The sequence below is a fragment of the Schistocerca americana genome, chromosome 3 (assembly GCF_021461395.2).
Source record: "Schistocerca americana isolate TAMUIC-IGC-003095 chromosome 3, iqSchAmer2.1, whole genome shotgun sequence".
Taxonomy (NCBI): Eukaryota; Metazoa; Arthropoda; class Insecta; order Orthoptera; family Acrididae; genus Schistocerca; species Schistocerca americana.
The window spans coordinates 306,774,258-306,794,955 of NC_060121.1; the positions used below are offsets into that span (position 1 = coordinate 306,774,258).

A 20,698-nucleotide genomic window follows, 5' to 3' on the forward strand; every position below is an offset into this window, starting at 1 on the left:
CCGCGGCTGGCCGACCCGTTCTGCTGTCACTGACCACACAATATTCCCCGCCTCCTTTTGTGCTGGTAGGTGACTTCTAGTGGTCAATATAGCATTACCTGGGGATGCCTGGATACTTTCCATCAGATAGTCTATTCTTGGCTTGAAGACTTCAGTTCCAGTCCTGGCAGATTGTTTCAGGGAAGGAACCGACAGACCTCCCCGACGTTGGGAGTGAGTTGTAGCAATAACGCAATTCCTTTGAATTAAAGCAGGTTTATCACAGACTGTAAACAGCTAAATACAACAAATAACGTACAGGCACAAGCTTTAACGTAGGAACGTCAGATCTTTTACTTTGTTCGTTTTGAAATTGACCCAAAAGCAAAAAAAAAACGACACAAGAGCACTTGTCGTCGGCTCGCCCCGCCGACTGATTGCTGATGTTGGCAGCTAGTCGAGGAGAACGCCTCGCTGCCTGAGGATCTCCCCAAGACCTTTAAAGCCGCGGATGCCGACCTTGGCGCCTGCGACCTGGCAGGCGAACCGCAGGCTCTGCTCCAGTGGCCGACCCTTGGCCAGAGCCAGCATAATACCCGCGCAGAACGTGTCCCCCGCCCCCAGCGTGTCCACCACCTTCTCTGGAGGGAAGGCGGGCGAGAAGAATACGCCGCCGGGACTTCGGGCAGCAGCTCCTTCCTCCGCCCACGGTATGACCAGTCTCGCCCTGCAACATACGCCACCGACGATATGAACATTTCCATTTCGAGTTGCCAGGAAATTTCTTCTACATGAGGATGGGAATGAAGATAATATATGTGGGTTAGCCCAAAAGAAATGCACGACATTTTTTTCAATCAAAATTTTCTTCTATATCTTTGCTATTCCAGCTTTCGCTTTACATCTTTGCTATTCGCAGAGGTCAGAGAAATATTCCTGCTGGTTGTATTCAAATTTAAGTCACCCTGTTTCCGCAAGTTGCGCTGTTGTAGTATTCAGTCACTAAAGCAGCGATCGTCTAAAGTAGCGTGCTGTTAGAGAGTTACTGTGTTGTGAGAACGAGATGGGGACAAATATAATAATAATAACAGTCATAATAACAACAATAATCATAATAATAATAATAAGAAGAAGAAGAATAATGTGTTTCTCATCATATTTCCAATATTTCAACTTAGTTTTAATCAAATACTGCTACCACTTTATGAAAAGATGAGAAAGATTGTACTGCCGAATGTTCAGAATCAATAATCATCATCGTTTGTCTACATACTGAAGAGTGGGCAGGCGAGTCCCCACTCTGTCTGCCCAGTTTCATCACAAGGAGGTGTGTGAGCATTTTTTTCTGGTGAGTATTTAACAGTGCAATTGTAAGTAGGGGGACAAGGGCAGTGCCAGTGCATTTTGTTTGTGTGGGTTGCCTACATCAGAGGAAGGTGTGCTCTCTGGGGCAAACCTATTGTTCTCCTTTGATTGACAGGTAGTTAACCTATTGTCCTGTTAAGTGGTTTTCCATGTAACCCCCATTTCCTTTTCATGGACAGGCACATATCCTATTGTCCCTCCGCCCCCTCCACCTCCCCCAACCCTCCTCCCCCTCTCGTGCTACTGGTACACTTTCAGGTCTGAGTTATTGGAATAGCTCCTCTCACTCTTATCAATTTGATTGACTTCTTAATTAAATTGATCAATTAATTAACTTCTCACCCACTGGTAAAACACCTCCCCTCCCCCCCTCCCCCATAAAATGGCGGGAAGTTCAGGTTCCATCAGGACAATGCAACATACAACAGCTACCTCCACTAACCTAAAAAAATGGTGGGAAAAAGGGCACTTGGGCTACCTCCACTAACCTAAGTCATCCAACTGCCACCTCTTCCCAGGAATTGGCTGGAAAAAGACTCAGCCTGTGCTGGATAGGATGGACATAAGTCTTACTTAACCTATTGTTCTGTTAAGTCCCATTTCCTTAAACTATTGTACCACCTTTGATGCCAAATTAAGTAATTAGTTATGTCCTCCCACCATTTTCTGGTACACTTTTCGAATTTCACAGGCTTTTGAATGCCATTTCTGGCGCATTCTTCGTCACCCACCCCTTAAACTATTGTACTGCATTTTACATAAAAATTATGCAAATTAACCAAGTGTTATGCATTTAACCTGCTGTTCTGCTCCATGTCACCCACTCACCCCCCCCCCCCTCCCCCATAACTATTGTTCATATATGGGGTAGTTTTTTTTAAATTCACAGCATTCTATTGGTCAGTGAAATTGGTGGAATACAGTGTAAGCTACCGTCAGCTGCCGAACGACGCATAGGTGTCAGTTCAGGTCCCGTAAGGATGAGGTGCCGACATCTCTATCATACATGACACCCGTGAAATTCCTGTCGAAACATATTCACCTAGGTACCATTTCTGGCACAATGATGCATAGTTGCTGGCCGGAGTGGCCATGCAGTTCTAGGCGCTACAGTCTGGAACCGGGCGACCGCTATTGTCGCAGGTTCGAATCCTGCCTCGGGCATGGATGTTTGTGATGTCCTTAGGTTAGTTAGGTTTAATTATTTCTAAGTTCTAGGCGAGTGATGACCTCAGAAGTTAAGTCACATAGTGCTCAGAGCCATTTGAACCATTTGATGCATAGTTGTGATGCAGGTCTAGCAACGAGATAGATGCCCCAGTGCTTCCCAGAATAGCGTAGGATGCATTCTTTCTAGCGATCGTCACTGAATTTACCCGTCAAACTGATGCTGCTGCCAGTGTGGGAGCACCGTCTCAAATGACATCAGTGTTTGCTGAAGAGGAGTGCTATTAAGGAAGTGAAGTTTAAGATGGAAGATAACAAAATATATATAATGGTTGTATGGAATTACGCCTATCATGCAGCACGAATTGGATTATGGGAGCAGGAGGCACGTGACCACATCCGCTTCCAAAGATATATAGTAGACATGTCTAAAATTATATCTCCTGTAACTGAAGAAAACCACAGACATAGCATGTTGTTAAAAAACTGAACACTGTCAGAGCCGGAGCAGGGTTGAGTAAAAGCAGAGGTTGTGAGGTAAAAATTCATTTATTTCTGATCCAACATGAAAGTCATTTTACATTTTCTTAAGACTGAAACTCAACGTCTGCAAGGAGGGTTGGAATGCTTAGACAAGTGAATACAGAACTTTCAGAGGTCTAGAAATGGGCAGCAAATAAGTTGAGAGATCTGTGGATAGCTTGTGCGATAAGTGTGATAGTGGGTGTAGTAGCTGACATGAGAAAATAGTTCAGCATAGTGATGAGACACTGCCGGCCAGAGTGGCTGAGCGGTTCTAGGCATTACAGTCTGGAACCGCACGACCGGTACAGTTGCAGGTTCGAATCCTGCCTCAGGCATGGATGTGTGTGATGTCCTTAGGTTAGTTAGGTTTAAGTAGTTCTAAGTTTTAAGGGGACTGATGACCTCAGAAGTTAAGTCCCATAGTGCTCAGAGCCATTTGAACAATTTTTTTATTTTGATGAGACACCAACTCCTCACAGTGGTCACAAAGATGAGAATTTCTTACATTTGGGGGTTGGACAGCTAGGATTCACTACTGTAAATGGTGTGAGACTTTTCGAGAAAGGCAGGAAAAGATCAATTTTAGAAATGGTACTCCTTCTCAAGCAGAATGGAGTATTAGTGGGGATCAGTTTAGAGCAAAATTTAGATCTGAGATGAGCAGAGGTGTAAACAGAAATTTCTGACCTTTGATCCAGAGGGAAAAAGCCAACCAGTTATCTTTCTGAAGTAACATTCTCAGTAGTTTGGGACTGCAGAAGAATTTTTTTTGTGTGTGTGTTAAGTCATTCTGATGAAAGTACTTTATTGTGAGGTCTGTTGAATATAGACAGATTTGAGTCTTGTGAGAGACATGAACTAGAATTCTAGTCGAAATTTTGGTCAATAGGCTCACAGAAAAGACTAAGGTTGCAATTGCTGGGATCATGTGTGTACAGAGAGATGTGTGGTAGTTAATGAATTTCGTGGAGTGGTATATCAGTCACGTGAAATATTTAGAAGAAGGTACTTATGAACCTCATCTGATTGAAGCGCTTATCAATACACCGCCAACAGTAGCTATGAAAAATTGCTGGGACAGTGTCCAGAAATTATTAGAATTTCTTGACCAACTTGATTATTTTAGGTTCATCTAGAGACAGTTGTAGTAATAAGATTGAACAGAGTAGACAAGAAGAGAGAATAGCAAGGAGGGCTATACCTGTCAAGGAGGTTATGGATGGATGGTACACAACCAGCAGAGTAGTAACAAGTATAGGTAATGAAACAATAGGTAATACCCTCATAGAAATAAGGAATATCAAAACAATAGTAAGAACAATAATGGGAAGAGCTATGAAAGAGTCAATGCAACTCCAGGGAGTCAATGAATGTGGCAAGTGCCAAGAGATACTTAAAGATCTTGGAAAGAGCTAGTTTCTGCAGAATTTATGAGAAATAGTGAGTGTCTGGACCTGAGCCAGAAACCAACTCAGCTGCCAATGTCAGACCCAATGAAGTAGTATATGAGACAATTTTCTCAGATTTCACGAAGGAGTAGAGTTAAAAGAAGTATTATTAGTGGAAAAATGGAGCCATCAGACTGGTCAAAATCATTCCCATATGGATTTACACAAAGGTACCATAATTATTAATCCTGGAAGCAATATATGCTTAGTTTACAGAACATGTTCGAATGTGATTAAGAGGCATGAGGAGGCAGTTACATCACGCATCAAAGGTATAATTTTGTTAGGGGTGACTATAGTTCGCCGTAAGACTGTGAAGGAAAAGGTTACCATATAATTTTGTATTGCAGGAATGAATTTCCAGGAGTGGGGTTTCCAGTAGTGGGATTAAGAGTAAAAATTTCGTTGGGAGTGGACTGGCTTAGGAAATACCAAACCAACAGGTTCATTGGGAATTGAAAATGGGAATGTGTTGTGAGGGAAAGAGAAGGTAAGTAAAATTTTTAGGTGGACAAGTGGCACTGAAGGAGAAAGTTTCACAGAAATATGCATATAAGTGGCCAGCATAATGATTTAGTAAAAAGGAATGAGGAATTGTATGTAGATGTGGTAACCCAAGAGAAGAGTTATTACCCACACCACTTGATGAATGTGAAAACCTGGAACCAGTACAGAGACAGCAACTAGTAAAAGGAAAGTTTTTTCGATTTTTCGAAAAGGCTTGGAAATGTCCTAGGTATAGATTCTACAGATCTTAAAATCCTATATCTTTGAGTGTTAGAGAGCATGTAAAAGTAGAGATCAATAAAATATTAATGTGGGATGTTACTGGATGACAAGACAGCTACTTTAATTACCATATTATTCCAGTAAAGAAGGATAATGATGAGATTAGGTTAGAACTAGAAGTGTGAACACTAAATCGACATATAGAAGTAGAGAAATATTGACTACTAAATATTATGGAGTTACTAGCAAAATTTCCAGGAGTGAGGTGCTTCAGTGCTATAGACCTTACTGGAGGTTATGGGCAACTGTTATTAGTGGTTGAGTCAAGAAAACATACTGCCTTTTTATTAACTGGAAAACAGTTATCAGTTTAAGGTGCCTTTTCACTTAAACATGTTGGCACTGGACCAGGCACTCGAAAGTAGGTTCTAGAAAAATCATGTTATTTTAGAGCTCTTTTCCCCAGAGCAGATAATGTTGCTAGCAAAATATGGGAAAAACATATCAGTATTCCAGATTTAGTGCTTAAGCAATTAGAGGAGAAGAACATCACTATTAAGTTGGAAAAGTCTAATTATATCTGTGTAAGATTAATGTTTTCCGAACATGTGCTACATAGTACAGGAGTTCAACCAAAACCTAAAAGGATGGAGGCAATTTTGAAGTGCCCACCTCGAAAAATGAGAAAAAATTGAAAGCATTTCCAGGACAAGTAAATTTTTAGAGCTCTTTTCCCCAGAGCAGATAATGAATTACGAATGCACAATGTAATTTTTGAAGAAAGATGGACCTTGGGTACAACAAAAGTCTCAAAAAATAAAAGAAACATAGTGGAGCTAAAAAATATTAAATTATCGTGACTTGGTGAAAGAATTTCATATTACAGCCGCTGAGAATTCTTCCAGGTTGTATGGCTGTGGTCCATGGAACTCTTCTATCCCTGATGTTTCGTCCAAAGCTACGTTGGACATCTTCGGAGGTGCTCCTGGTTGTGCTGAGTCTTGCTGACTGATGTGTCGGACAACGAAGAATGGCCTAAATGCTGTGGAAAGTGGGCTGGTCTGGATTTCACGTGATAGGAGAGATAAACCTTGTCAAGGATAAAATATAACTATCGATCATAGCATGTCAACGATTAAAACTTCTCATAGATTCTGTAGCCCAACTGTCCGTATATCGCTAAGTTTCATTGCTTCTTCTTTTCTGTTAAAATTATCCCCATGTTTATATATTTCGATGGCTTCTCTATATAACTGTGGATAATGGTTCTTCATAGTAAATAAAACTTCAGTTTCCGAAAATTTCACAATGTGTTCCGCCATGGCTGACTTGTCTGTTTTCCCTGGTCAGCAAAGACTTTTATGTATGTTCCTTCAACCATGTATTCTCACTTCTCTTAGTAGTTCCAATGTAGACCCTAACACATGTGCATGGATCTTGTACACACCACTTGCAGACAGAGGGGGACATTTACCCTTAACAGAACGAAGTGCTTGGGTTATTTTCTTAGGTGATCTGAAAATCGGTCGAACATTATGTTTCCTTAAAATCTTGCCAATTTGATCCGTTACTTTTTTTGATGAATGGTAGAGAATCGATGAGAAGTTTTTATCTTTGATGTACTATGATCGATAGTTATATTTTATCCTTGACAAGGTTTATCAGCCAGCCAGTGTGGCTGAGCAGTTCTAGGCACTTCAGTCCAGAACCACGTTGCTGCTATGGCCGCTGGTTCGAATCCTGCCTTGGGCATGGATGTGTGTGATGTCCTTAGGTTAGTTAGGTTTAAGTAGTTCTAAGTCTAGGGGACTGATGACTTCAGATGTTAAGTCCCATAGTGTTCAGACCCATTCGAACCATTTTTGAACAAGGTTTATCTCTGCTATCACGTGAAATCGAGACCACGCGCACTTTTCACGGTATTTAGGCCGTTCTTCGACGTCCGGCTCGTCAGTCAGCAAGACTCTGCTCAACCAGGAGCATATCCGAAGATGTCCAACGTAGCTTTGGACGAAACGTCAAGGATAGAAGAGTTCCATGCACCACAGCCATGCAACCCAGAAGAATTCTCGGCAGCTGAAACATCCGGTCGTGAAAGCCTTCATTGTACGAATTTCACGTTACTTCTGATTCCTCGAGTAATGGAATATCAGTAGGGGTTCATCAGGTTGAGAACAGACAAAACTAAACAATCTGAGAAACAACTCATTGTTGTTGGAGATATTCGATCACAGAGGAAGAAAATATGGGTTGCTATTAGCTGGATAGAAAAATACCATCCTGTTTTTTATGCTATGCAAATGATTTGAGTAGCATTGGTTTTGGATGAGTTTAACCTCAACATTTGCTATCTGAGAGGAAATGAGAATCACATTGATGCACTGTCTGGTTTTCCAGTCAGGATGCGAGAGAATGCCATGTGTGAGATATGTTGTTAGAAAGGGGCATGTTGTGAAGGAATAAAAGATAAGAAAATTACGGAGAAACAAAGGGAAGGCCCTTGGATTGAAAAGGATATCAGAAGTACATGCAGACATAATTACAAGTGAAAAATTACACAAAGGGCTGTTGTTCAGGATTCAAGGATCTGGGATCCATTAATGGAAGTTACGTATCCCAGCTGAAGGAACAGTTTCCTTAACCAAATATCTTCACGCTGGATATGGCTGTTCAGTACCATAAACATTTAAATGATTTGAAGAAATGTTGTTACTTTTAGGGGACAAGCAGGAATATTCGGAAAGTTACCCAGTGTGTGAAATGTGTTGCAAGGCAAAGTGGAAAACTTACAAAACTGAGTATTCCATTGTTCATAGTAGCAATTGATTTACATGGAGCATTGCTGTAGCTACAAAAAGGAGTACAATATGTTTTGGTAGTATTAGGAGTCTGATCTAAAGTTAAAAAACTATAAGCGAAAATGAGAGTTAATGAAAAAAACAAATATCGCTATCTTGCGAGATGAATATTTTGACAACATGGACAATCCACTGAAACTATTATAAGACATTGGGTCACAATGCATGGCTCAGATATGGGGTTGGCAAAAAGGAACTTGCCTCAAAAATATTGACAATAAGACTGAAAGGTGACCTGGAAGATATCCTAACAGAAGAATGCTAAATTCTAAGAAAGATACTCCAGCCCAAAGGAACAGAAGATGTACACAGATTACAAATCCGAAAAACAATCGAAAAAGTACCGAATCTTGTGGCAGACATCAGAAAAAGAAGACTGAAAATTCACAGGTGTATCCACAGACTTTCAACAACAAGATTCTCTCACAAAATTGCAATTACATACAATAACAGAAAACTATACTCTGGATCCAACAAGTCAAAAATTATTTAGAAATGTCTCATGTAAGGCCATCAGACATGTTCAATAGGAAATCATACAACCAAAAATTAGCACAAGGGAATTACTACTAAAGAATGAGGTCACCACCCTACCAGTGACAAAGTGATCTGAAGAAGGAAAAAGAAGCCACAGAGATAAAATGAGAGCTTCTTGGAAATTCTGAATATTGAAACACAATAACTGTGTGTTACATGATATTGTCAAAGTGGCCCTAATAATAATAATAATAATAATAATTGCCATGGAGGCCCGGGAAAAGAATAGGCCTCCGGTATGTTCTGCCAGTTGTAAAAGGCGACGAAAAGAACAAACCACTAATAGGGCTAACCCTCCTTTTAGTGTGATTAGTTGGTTCAGGACAGAACTAATGAAGCCTTGGACAAGTGCTGTCGGGGACGACGCTTGAACCCTATGCCCGTCCACAATGGTAACGACACTGCTAGCCACACGGAAAATGATTTAAGTCCAAATAGAGGTGTTTTGCAGGATATGCTTCCTGCAACCACTCTAGAAGGAAAACAAAGACAGAGGATGAGATGGTCAGATGAAGTTAACTGACACCTCATGTTCTGTTATTACCAAGCTACAAACTTAGGAACCAACACAACTGGATACAGATCACAAGTATACACAAAATTTATTACCAGATACCCAGAATTAAAATTTTTAACAGAACAACGACTAGCTGATCAGATCCGTGTAATAATAAAAAATAACAGGATACCCCAGTCGGAATTAGGAAACATCAAACAACAAGTACAACAAATACTGGAACAAAATAATGTGCAATCAGAAGAAGAAGAAAATAAAGTAATGGACTCAAACATCCCAAAGCAAACAAACAAAGAACATCATGCATCAATTAAACAATCAGAGGAAAACGAAATCTTAAGACAGCCACCAGAACAAGCACAAATAGAACATGAAGTGACACACATGTCAGATATAGAAGAAAAATTTCAGCTAACATACACTCCTGGAAATTGAAATAAGAACACCGTGAATTCATTGTCCCAGGAAGGGGAAACTTTATTGACACATTCCTGGGGTCAGATACATCACATGATCACACTGACAGAACCACAGGCACATAGACACAGGCAACAGAGCATGCACAATGTCGGCACTAGTACAGTGTATATCCATCTTTCGCAGCAATGCAGGCTGCTATTCTCCCATGGAGACGATCGTAGAGATGCTGGATGTAGTCCTGTGGAACGGCTTGCCATGCCATTTCCACCTGGCGCCTCAGTTGGACCAGCGTTCGTGCTGGACGTGCAGACCGCGTGAGACGACGCTTCATCCAGTCCCAAACATGCTCAATGGGGGAGAGATCCGGAGATCTTGCTGGCCAGGGTAGTTGACTTACACCTTCTAGAGCACGTTGGGTGGCACGGGATACATGCGGACGTGCATTGTCCTGTTGGAACAGCAAGTTCCCTTGCCGGTCTAGGAATGGTAGAACGATGGGTTCGATGACGGTTTGGATGTACCGTGCACTATTCAGTGTCCCCTCGACGATCACCAGTGGTGTACGGCCAGTGTAGGAGATCGCTCCCCACACCATGATGCCGGGTGTTGGCCCTGTGTGCCTTGGTCGTATGCAGTCCTGATTGTGGCGCTCACCTGCACGGCGCCAAACACGCATACGACCATCATTGGCACCAAGGCAGAAGCGACTCTCATCACTGAAGACGACACGTCTCCATTCGTCCCTCCATTCACGCCTGTCGCGACACCACTGGAGGCGGGCTGCACGATGTTGGGGCGTGAGCGGAAGACGGCCTAACGGTGTGCGGGACCGTAGCCCAGCTTCATGGAGACGGTTGCGAATGGTCCTCGCCGATACCCCAGGAGCAACAGTGTCCCTAATTTGCTGGGAAGTGGCGGTGCGGTCCCCTACGGCACTGCGTAGGATCCTACGGTGTTGGCGTGCATCCGTGCGTCGCTGCGGTCCGGTCCCAGGTCGACGGGCACGTGCACCTTCCGCCGACCACTGGCGACAACATCGATGTACTGTGGAGACCTCACGCCCCACGTGGTGGGCAATTCGGCGGTACGTCCACCCGGCCTCCCGCATGCCCACTATACGCCCTCGCTCAAAGTCCGTCAACTGCACATACGGTTCACGTCCACGCTGTCGCGGCATGCTACTAGTGTTAAAGACTGCGATGGAGCTCCGTATGCCACGGCAAACTGGCTAACACTGACGGCGGCGGTGCACAAATGCTGCGCTGCTAGCGCCATTCGACGGCCAACACCGCGGTTCCTGGTGTGTCCGCTGTGCCGTGCGTGTGATCATTGCTTGTACAGCCCTCTCGCAGTGTCCGGAGCAAGTATGGTGGGTCTGACACACCGGTGTCCATTTCCAGGAGTGTATATAGAATACAAAGACACAAATACAGACATTACACCATTCTTGCATAGACCACCAAATAACCCACAAGTCGAAACAACAATAACAACTTTCAACACAATCACACACAACAAAATAAATGAAAATACAACTATGGAAGAGTTACAACTACTGGTTTATATAGGAGCACTCACTACAGTAAATATACACGCTAGGCATAGATCAGAACAAACTAACACACAGAAGAAACCCACAAAACTAGCATGGAAACACAGGCTACAGATCAGAATAGATAAACTGAGAAAAGACATCGGGCAGCTAACACAATTTATAAGAAATGAAATATCAGACAAAGAAACGAAAAAGGTTAGTTAAAATCTCACAACAAGAAGCGATAGAGCATAGAGCAATTAGATGAAAAGAAGCAGAAATTACAAGCATTGGCCAAAGGACTTAGAAGATACAAAAAAAGTGAAAATAGAAGGAAACGAAACCAAACATTCAACACAAACCAAAAGAAATTTTACCTGACAATAGATAACACACACATTAAAATAGACAATCCACCAAACATAACAGACATGGAACACTCCTGGAGCAACATATGATCAAACCCGGTACAACATAAAAGGCATGCACAGTGGATACAAGCAGAAACAGACACATACAAGAAGATACCACAAATGCCTGAAGAGATAATTTTGCAACATGAAGTTACCCGAGCAGTTAATTCTACTCACAATTGGAAAGCCCCTGGGAAAAATAAAATACCAAATTTCTGGCTAAAGAAGTTCACCTCAATACATTCACATCTAAATAAATTATTTAACAGTTACATTGCAGACCCATGCACAGTCGCTGATACACTTACACAAGGAATAACTTATCTGAAACCTAAAGATCAAGGAGACACAGCAAACCCAGCAAAATATCTTGCCATAACATGCCTACCAACAATATACAAAATATTAACTTCAGTCATTACATAGAAATTAATGACACATAGAACACAGAACAAAATTATGAATGAAAACAGAAAGGCTGCCACAAAGGAGCACGAGGATGTAAAGAGCATCTGATAATAGATGCAGAGGTGACACATCAAGCTAAAACCAAACAAAGGTCGCTACACTACACATACATTGATTACTAAAAAGATTTTGATGGTGTACCCCACTCATGGTTACTACAAATATTGGAAATATACAAAGTAGATCCTAAATTGATACAGTTCCTAAATATAGTAATGAAAAATTGGAAAACCACACTTAATACCCAAACAAATTCAAATAATATCACATCACAGCCAATACAGATTAAGCGTGGAATACACCAAGGAGACTCAAGTCCTTTCTGGTTCTGCCTTGCTCTGAACCCACTATCCAACATGCTAAATAATACAAATTATGGATATAATATTACTGGAACATACCAACACAAAATCACACATATGCTATACATGGATGATCTAAAACTACTGGCAGCAACAAATCAGCGACTCAACCAATTACTAAAGATAACAGAAGTATTCAGCAATGATATAAATATGGCGTTTGGAACAGACAAATGTAAGAAGAGTAGCATAGTCAAGGGAAAACACACTAAACAAGAAGATTACATATTGAATAACCACAGCGACTGCATAGAAGCGATGAAAAAACAGATGCCTATAAATATCTAGGATACAGACAAAAATAGGAATAGATAATACAAATATTGAAGAAGAACTAAAAGAAAAATATACACAAAGACTAACAAAAATACTGAAAACAGAATTGACAGCAAGAAACAAGACAAAAGCAATAAATACCTATGCTATACCAATATTGACCTACTCATTTGGAGTAGTGAAATGGAGTAACACAGATCTAGAAGCACTCAATACACTTACACGATCACAATGCCACAAATATAGAATACATCACATACATTCAGCAACAGAAAGATTCACATTAAGCAGAAAGGAAGGAGGAAGGGGATTTATCGATATAAAAAACCTACATTATGGACAGGTAGACAATTTAAGAAAATTCTTTATAGAACAAGCAGAAACTAGCAAAATACACAAAGCAATCTCTCATATAAATACATCGGCTACGCCATTGCAATTTCATAGCCACTTCTACAACCCTTACATCACATAACATCAACAGATACGAAGAAAGTAAATTGGAAAAAGAAAACACTACATGGCAAGCACCTGTATCATCTAACACAGCCACACATCGATCAAGACGCATCCAACACATGGCTAACAAAAGGCAATATATACAGTGAGATGGAAGGATTAATGATTGCAATACAGGATCATACAATAAACACCAGATATTACAGCAAGCATATTATTAAAGATCCCAATACCACTACAGATAAATGCAGACTATGCAAACAACAAATGGAAACAGTACATCACATCACAAGCAGATGTACAATACTAGCAAATACAGAATACCCCAGAAGACATGAAATGTACCAAAAATAATACATCAGCAACTTGCCATACAACATAAACTAATAAAACAACACGTTCCCACATACAAGTATGAACCACAAAATGTACTGGAGAATGATGAATACAAATTATACTGGAACAGAACCATTATAACAGATAAAACAACACCACATAACAAACCTGACATCATGCTCACCAATAAAAAGAAGAAATGAACACGACTAATCGAATTATCCATACCCAATACAACAAATATACGGAAGAAAACAAGAGAAAAAATTGAAAAATACATCCAACTGGCTGAGGAAGTCAAAGACATGTGGCATCAGGATAAAGTTGACATTATACCAATTACACTATCAACTACAGGAGTCATACCACACAATATCCACCAGTACATCAACACAATACAGCTACATCCAAATGGATATATACAACTACAGAAATCTGTAATTATTGATACATGTTCAATTACCCGAAAGTTGTTAAATGCAATGTAACATATACCGTACAGTTAAAAGGAAGTCATGCTTGATTAAGGTCCGTGTCACTTTCCATTTTTAACCACACATAACGTCTGAGAAAGGGAAGATAATGATGATAATAATAATAATAATAATAATAATAATTTGCAATAAGACTGACATACGATTGACTCTTGAAAAAGAACGCCACAGAAGATGCTGGAAAAGGCTACCATTGACATTAATGCAGTGCTATGCTTAATTTTACGACTTGTGTAGCAGCTCTGCCAAAGGCAAAATGGCAATAGTATTATCAGTGTACTGCTGTAGTTTTTTCAATGTATGAAAATTATTTTAGTGCACATGAACCTTGAATTTTCCCCACGAATAAAAATCACAAGGAGAGAACCCACATGATCGTGGTGGCCAGGAGATTTCACTGCCTCTACTGAGTGTCCTCTCCTAACCCCTCCTGCACTCATGATAATATTACGAAGGCGGTGTATGTCATTGCTTCCTCATATTGGAAATATCCACAGAGTTGTTTTCCTCTATGTGTTAATCCACATGTAGATTAAACAATTTCTGAGTATACAATGATCAATTATTATTTTCTTCGTTAGTTTTAATTTTTCAAGCCTGTGTTATTTTAGGAATTCTTACTGCATCAGGGAGTAAACCCATTGTTGATTTCAAAATTCCACCTACAAGGAAACCACCTGAAAAAGTTATATGAGAACAGCAGAGATTATTTCGAAACTGCTACAATAACAGTTACACATTGCTGTAATGGTATTTGAAGACAGATGAAGAAGTATTCTGAATGATCTAACTCAATACAGGTGTAGCAGCTAGAGCAGTCACTGGAGGAGAATCATAACCAGTTTTGAAGGAAATTAATTGGATTACTGAGGAGAATGTAGGCATGAAAGCGATTATTGAGAATTCTAACAACAGTTGAAAATGCACAGCAGAGTATTATCACTGTAACTAAAATGAAGCGTGAGACTTACCAAGCAGCAAAGTAGGAGAAAGTGTTTATGTGAGGACACACAAACAAAGTCACCAAACTAGTAAACAAATCAAATGTTGTTGCACTCATAGAGATGAAGCACTCAAGTGCATTTGTGTTAAAAGATTTTCAGAAAAATTATGAACTGACACAACAAACAAGATTTCTAAAGTGGTGTACCAGCAGAAGAAACTGACATTGTGAAATAAGAACTTTATCCATTGCTGGATCAGGAGGAATTTTTGTAGCTAGGATAGCCTAAGAGAGCAAAAGAATTAAACAGTAAGGGAGAACTATGTGCTGGTGTGATTAGAGAAATTGATGAGATAAAAGTTTTTTTCATTTTGGATACAGGAAGTACATAGGGTGAGTCTCATCAGGAACAGCCATGGGGGAAAAACTGAAAATTCAGAGGAGTCAGTAGTCCCAGTGGCTGGTGTCTGTATTAAGGATATCACTGGAAGGAACAAAGTTAAGATCAAGAATTAAGTACTAATGGAATTTTCTATAAAATAATGTGATTTGTGCAATCAGCATTAGTTGGTGCCAATATGAGGGTGGAGACTATTTGGAGAATGGATTGGTTAACAAATAATTCAGTAAATTTATGCACTGGTGAAGAAAATATAAGAATTGAGAACCAAAGAGAGAAGAGATTTTTTCCAGAAACAGAAGGAGACATGCCACTGTAAAGTTGAAGATGAAATTTACTTGTAAAATTATGCATACAGTGTGTATGAAGATTATCATTGTGCAATACATTGGTTAGTTTTAGTAAAGGGCTATTTCTACTTTTTGCACATTGTACAGTGTTGAAGACACATGTTATAAACATTTGCATTTTGTATGAATAAATAATTAGGTACAATACAGGAAACTTTATTAGTGAGTAATGCAGAAGATGTGAAAGGGGTTTAGATTACTGAAAGCTTTGCAATGACATAAAAAAGGGGGCAAACGATTTTTGTTTATACGTTACAGTACTATTCAAGTGAATGAGATGATTTTGTTTGAGTGTACTTGACAGTGTGGTGTGACTATTATTTGTGAGTGTTGTGAAGACTGTAAAAGGTAAGTGTCATTCTGGGAAAGAACAGATTTATTTGTTTATTTATTGTGTGAGTGGTGTAGAATGGATTATCATGCTATAGAGAGAAGAAGAGAGGAATTATTTGTTAATTATCTGAGGAGTCCTGAGAAGGCGATTTGTGTGGAAAAGTTGTAGAGGAATACTGAGAAGACTACTTAGTGTTTAATGTCTAATGAAAAGTTTGAAGGACAACACTGAACTATTTGATTCGAAGGAAAGTATGGATGGGACTTTTAATGTGAACGTGATGTATCACATCTTTTAGCTATAGATGACTTTCAAACACCAGTTGTAATCTGTTACATGATATCATTAACTGGAGAAGTGTGCATTAATAACTCTGAGAATTCATAAATTCTCTTTGACATGTGCACAAACATGCATGTGGTGATGTGACGATAAATGCACCAATAAATGTGATTTAATCAGCTTATACTTTGTACAAAAATTTATGTTTGTGCTTACCAGGTAGAGTAACGACGATAAAAGATGTAAATTTGGATTTTTGCACGAAAAGGAGACAATGAATATGTAGCAAAGATTAAGCATATTTTTACAATCTGAATTTTACTGAGAGCTTCAAAAATGATATGAAGGATAATACGAATTTCTTTAACATCATGTCTCCTGAAGGAAATATCTGAATCAAAGAGGTGAGTTAAGGAAACATGTTTGGATGTGGGATGATTTTTCTGGTGAGGATTTACTGATCATAGAGTAAACAAATTAAATTTTGATTTAAATGTTTTATTTTATTGGACAGGAACTAAGGGAGTGGAGTTATTTATTGTTTTGCTTTCGTTTTCATGGCACTAAAAAAACTGCTGTTGTACTGAGAAAGAGGCAATCCAAGAAAACGACTTTAGTGCTAACTGGCCATGAGTGGCGGAAACTTGAATGAAAGAAGAGAAATTCATCAACAGTTTTAATTTAGCGAGGTTATAAAAATGTATGTTTTATTCTATATTAAAATATTCGTTGATATAAATGTATATAGGGATTGTTAGGCGCGGTAAAACCTTTTCTCCTTTGTCACAAATACTGGGAATGAAGTCAAAGAATAATTCACATGCTCTGTAACAAAACAGTTATATATAGTTTTTATGATTGTAAAGAGAGATGGGCGCTGTAGTTAGGGGGAGGGAGATGAAACTCTTATCAACGGTTTTAGTACTTTCTCAGATGTATCGGAGAACTTCATGTTAGCAGCTTTTGACAAAACTGATCGTTGTTGTTGTTGTTGTGGTCTTCAGTCCAGAAACTGGTTTGATGCAGCTCTCCATGCTACTCTATCCTGTGCAAGGTTCTTCATCTCCCAGTACCTACTGCAACCTACATCCTTCTGAATCTGTTTAGTGTATTCATCTCTTGGTCTCTCTCTACGGTTTTTACCCTCCACGCTGCCCTCCAATACTAAATCGGTGACCCCTTGATGCCTCAGAACATGTCCTACCAACCGATCCCTTCTTCTAGTCAAGTTGTGCCACAAATTCCTCTTCTCCCCAATTCTGTTCAGTGCCTCCTCATTAGTTATGTGATCTACCCATCTAATCTTCAGCATTCTTCTGTGACCAAATTTCGAAAGCTTCTATTCTCTTCTTGTCTAAACTATTATGGAATGCAACCACCAGCATTAACAAGCAAGAAAAAAATGTGACGACTTGTTTCTAAATTACCTTTTATGTTCACCAGAGATGATCGCATTGTTTACTCAGTGACACCAATATCATCACCCTAGGTGCTGGGCCCGTATAAAACTGGCGATTACAATCTGGCAACATTGGTTCTCCTCAGAACCTTCACACTGGAATTTGTCCATCGTGATGTTGTACGCAGAACCAGTGTTTGAAAAGGACGATGTTGCGCCACCGGTGCGTTGTTGATGGGAGCATCATTGTAGACGCGCTTCTGTCCGCTGCTGTGTGAAAGGATAACAAGGTCACGTCACGTCATCACACTAGCCTTGTGGCTACTTGTCTCGAGGCAAACTAGCCTGTACCCTAACTCAAGGTATGTGACATGGGTTTACGACACTGCACGCCCCAGTGAGAAATACGTATGTCTTTCCTCTTGTGCGCTAATCATGTGGGGTCCATTGAGAACCTGCATGACTTACAGTACGGCACTTCTGAACCTATCGATTCCATATACGCGTGGCAATCGCGTGATCCCGACCGAGCGAACAGGTAAACTGTAGTCCCTATATACCACGATCCTGCTGTTCTCCAGTTCTGACACGAGCTGGTTGGCGTTTATCCTTTTTACACTTGGCATAATACGACCTTCTCACAAACAAATAATAGCGTGCTCTTTTATACAGAGAAGTCGTAACGCCACAGAACTGTGGCGAAGCGTAGGCAGACCTGCACAGGGTCGACACTTGTTGCAGGGAGCGGCAATTGACTCTCAACATAAGCAAAAGCAACGTATTGCGAATACATAGATTGTATGATATACATTGTATGATACACGTATGTATTGTATGATATACGACTCCAGAACGATGATCGGAAGCAGTTCTGTCCATAACATATCCACGACTATATGTACGGAGCGATTTGAAGTGAAGCGACCACATGAAATTAATCGCTGGTAAGGCAAATGCCAGTCTGAGATTCATTGGAGAATCCTCAGGAAATGTGGTTCTCCAGCAAAGGAGGCGGCTTATTAAACACTCATTCGAACAATGCTCGAATATTGCTCTTCAGTCTGTGATCCATACCAGATAGGATTCAAAGAGGAAATAGGGGAGACACAAAGAAGAGGAGCACGTTTCGTTGCAAATTCATTTGGTAATCGCGAAAGCGCCGCGGAGATGGTCATTTCGTCGCAGACAATGTAAGAGAAGCGTTCTGCATCACAGTGTGGTTTATTGTTAAAGCTCTGAGAGCGTACATTCCTAGAAGGGTCAACCAATATATCTCTTCCTCCCATATACAACTCGTGAAAAGATCACGAATATAAAATGAGTGAGATCCGAGATCAAATGGACGTTTACCAGAAACTGTTCTTCCCGCCTCCATGCGGCGACTGAAACAGGATAAGGGGCAAGTGACGTACAGAAAGTACCCTCTCTCACACAGCGTAAGGTAGATTAAAGAGTATAGATTCAGATGAAGAAATGGGATTTCTGGATGAGAAACTCGCTGCGTAACATTTCCTTATACACAAAATGTAGACTTTTCTAAAAAATGGATTACAAACATTCTCGACCGCAATAAAATATTTATCTCAATGGTTACCGGGTTCGGTCGGAATGTGACCACCCTCAGACCCCTTATTGGGAAATATGAACACAGAATGGACATAGAGGGAAGTCTCATAATAGTAGCAACATTTAAAATACATCACATTTAACAAATATTAAAAGAAGAAATAGTGCCCATTATGGTAGGTGGTGGCGATGGACGGAGCAGGTGTCATGACTCCACGAACGTCAGCTGACTACCAGGAGAACAAGGTAATTGTTGCTCGATTGCACGGTGCTTCGTCCTCTGCATACCGAAATACGTCAGCGATAGGCAATCAGGCAGACAAGACGTAAAATAGTAGTTACAATAGGGTGTATACAGAATAGTTACACGGAAGCTAATAACATATGAAGAAATAGGTACATTACATTATATAAGGTAACTGGTATAGATAATTTAATTCTTAACTATTTTGTGCGGTTACGCTGATATGATAATCAACAGCACATCCAACGGAGTAGTGCTCTTAATAACAGTTTGACGTTTGTTGCATGCCGTTTTCATTTCGTTGCAGTTTTGAAGTCCAGCTGTGTTGTTTTACTATCGACCACGACCCACAGGCTGGAAGTTTTGATAGTATACAGGGTGGTCCAATGATAGTGACCGGGCCAAATACCTCACGAAATAAGCATCGAACGAAAAAACTACAAAGAACGAAACTCGTCCAGCTTGAAGGGGGAAACCAGATGGCGTTATGGTTGGCCCGCTAGATGGCGCTGCCATAGGTCAAACGGATATCAACTGCGTTTCTTTTACTAGGAACCCCCATTTTTTATTACATATTCATGTAGTACGTAAAGAAATATGAATGTTATAGTTGGACCACTTTTTTCGCTTTGTGATAGATCGCGCTGTAATAGTCACAAACGTATAAGTACGTGGTATCACGTAACATTCCGCCAGTGCGGACGGTATTTACTTCGTGATACATTACCCGTGTTAAAATGGACCGTTTACCAATTGCGGAAAAGGTCGATATCGTGTTGTTGTATGGCTATTGTGATCAAAATGCCCAACGGGCGTGTGCTATGTATGGTGCTCGGTATCCTGGACGACATCATCCAAGTGTCCGGACCGTTCGCCGGATAGTTATGTTATTTAAGGAAACAGGAAGTGTTCAGCCACATGTGAAACGTCAACCCCGACCTGAAACAAATGATGATGCCCAAGTAGGTGTTTTAGCTGCAGTCGCGCCTAATCCGCACATCAGTAGCAGACAAATTGTGCGAGAATCGGGAATCTCAAAAACGCCGGTGTTGAGAAATCTACATCAACATCGATTGCACCCTTATCATAGGAACGAGTAATTGCATGGCGCGACTTTGAATGTCGTGTATAGTTCTGCCACTGGGCACAAGAGAAATTACTCGACAATGACAAATTTTTTGCACGCGTTGTATTTGGCGACGAAGCGTCATTCACCAACAGCGGTAAGGTACACAGGCATAATATGCACTATTGGGCAACGGTAAATCCACGACGGCTGCGACAAGTGGAACA

The 20,698-nt window shown here is 40.4% G+C and overlaps 1 protein-coding gene across 1 annotated transcript in view; it reads right to left on the minus strand.

Moving 5' to 3' along the window:
* Positions 1-239: 239 nt before the first annotated feature.
* LOC124605092 (ketohexokinase-like) overlaps positions 240-20,698 on the minus strand; it is a 47,737-nt gene continuing 27,278 nt past the window's right edge. The window contains exon 6 of the mRNA XM_047136541.1: positions 240-706. Within this exon, the coding sequence (XP_046992497.1) occupies positions 433-706 (274 nt within the window). The 3' untranslated portion in view covers positions 240-432. The remainder of the gene's footprint in view (positions 707-20,698) is intronic.